Source organism: Trichinella spiralis, assembly GCF_000181795.1.
Source record: "Trichinella spiralis strain ISS 195 chromosome Unknown Scfld4, whole genome shotgun sequence".
Taxonomy (NCBI): Eukaryota; Metazoa; Nematoda; class Enoplea; order Trichinellida; family Trichinellidae; genus Trichinella; species Trichinella spiralis.
The window spans coordinates 7,860,401-7,862,483 of NW_003526943.1; the positions used below are offsets into that span (position 1 = coordinate 7,860,401).

The window sequence follows — 2,083 nt, forward strand, 5'->3', positions numbered from 1 at the left end:
TGATGTTCAATTGGGAAACACTGGAAACAGGCCTGAATTGTTCAAAAAAAGTCACGATTTTCAAAATACAGGGGAAAGTGATGATAGATGGTACCATGAAAGCGGATGATGGATATTGTCCATTTTTGGCACCGATTCCGAGAAGAAATGAAGCTGATGAGTGGAATAAATACTATTATGATTTTATGAGCACAAATTTGTCATTTCATGAACAGCAACGGAAAGATTTGTTTTTTGAACCGGTGAAACATGAAAACGTTATGCGTCGAAATCCGTATAGGTATAAGAAATTAATAATAATCAAATCTTCGGATGTTGAGAAATTGGTTGGAAAACATGGAAGTGTTTTATGGGCAATTCAAACGATCACCGACACGTTGATCATTATTGAAAATTTCACGTTTACAAAGAATTTCAAAAGAATAATCTTTTGTGCGGCAAATGCAAGAAATTTGAGATCAACTATCCACTTTATCCGTATTTTGATTGAAAATAAGTTAAATGTTCAACGTCTTGCTGATAATATGGCGAAGGTTGCAAATTTGAATTTTTCTTAATGGAAATGATGAAAATTTCAACGATGAAGAAAACCGATGAAAAAATTGAAAATAGCTTGCATATTTTATTTTAAAATTTTTATAAAATGTTTCATTATTATCCTTTTACGTTTGCATAAATTTAGATTGACTTGTTTTCTAAATTTCAATGCGCATTTGATTTTTGTAATAATGAAGATGATCTTTACGTGATATATGATGATAGTGCTTATTTTGTTTGAATAATAAAATACACTGCATGTAATATTCGATGTTTTTACTTATTCTGATAAATTATATTTTATGAAATGTTTTCAACTATTCAACATATTGATGGTGTGAAAATATTTCATGACAGTAGCTCAATAATTCAATGGAGCTCTCATGCATCCCATTATAGTTTGTTCATAACTATGTAATTTTATGCTCGTCTGCTCGCTTGTTTGTTTCTAATACCGTAACTTATATCTAAAATTTATGTACTGATTCAGTGGCTTATGCAGCTGTGCTTGAAAGCACGCAACTTAATGAATGGTATTATTTACTTTTTCCAGTTTTAACACTTTAGAAGTTGGTCAATGTTTCTTTGTGTGTGAGCAAATAAAATCAGAATTTTAATATACTTTTAGAATTAATTAAAACTGTCAAATTTTTTACAAGGAAACTTAATTTTACGCGGTTTTGAATAAAGTAACTTCATTTTACTAAATGTCATCTACTCTTGCAGTTAATAGGGATAAAAACGTTTCACGGATATTTGCCTCAATTTGGGCAATGCAAAATAAGGCGTATGTAGCAAATATCAATTTTAATTTTATTTAGCAGAACAGTTCTGATTTTGTAATGGATTTGGTCGACTTGGGGACAAATTTTCACCGCCTTTTCTTATTGGTCGTTCAACGCATGTTGCATTTCAAATTACATTTGAACTTGGTTATAAGTGAGCATGGAACTTCGAAAAAATTTCCATGCACTTATCCATTATTTTACCGTTTAATCAACTACAGGAAATTTTTTTCGGCCAAAATCTTATGCACTTAACCAAGTTCGACTGTATTTTATATGAAATGTATAAACGTCAAACATGATTTTTCATGTAAACAGCAAAACTCATCGACATATATAAAAATACATATATGGATGTTTTGTAACGAAAGAAACTTTGTAAATATTAAAGTAAAATTCTTGTATTGCAAATAAGAAAGATTTAAATAGAACACTCCCAGTAAAATCAAGAAATTAATCAGATGCTAAGAATTTAGTATTTGTCACTCCTTGGTTAAGCTTGAAAGCTGCAACTGTGAACAATTTGTCACTTGTGCATTTTCCCTTTGTATTAAAATCGCCTATACCAACAAATGTGATGTGACGAGAAAAGCGAAGAATGTTTGACAAAGGCATATGCGTGAAATCATGCGTAAAATTAAGTGAAATTGCGAGCTGAAACGTAACGTTAGCATTAGTGCATTTGTAACCCGGAATTAAAGTGTGCCACACATTCCACATTTTTCAACTGATTATCAGTATTCTGATATACACCCGGAAGT

The 2,083-nt window shown here is 30.9% G+C and overlaps 1 protein-coding gene across 1 annotated transcript; it reads left to right on the forward strand.

Moving 5' to 3' along the window:
- Positions 1 to 71: 71 nt before the first annotated feature.
- On the forward strand, positions 72 to 557 carry Tsp_01920a (conserved hypothetical protein; the record flags this gene model as incomplete). The annotated part of the gene is made up of 1 exon (XM_003377682.1): positions 72 to 557. A coding segment is annotated over one exon (486 nt), but the record flags the coding sequence as incomplete, so codon positions are not given.
- Between the last annotated feature and the right edge of the window lie 1,526 nt (positions 558 to 2,083).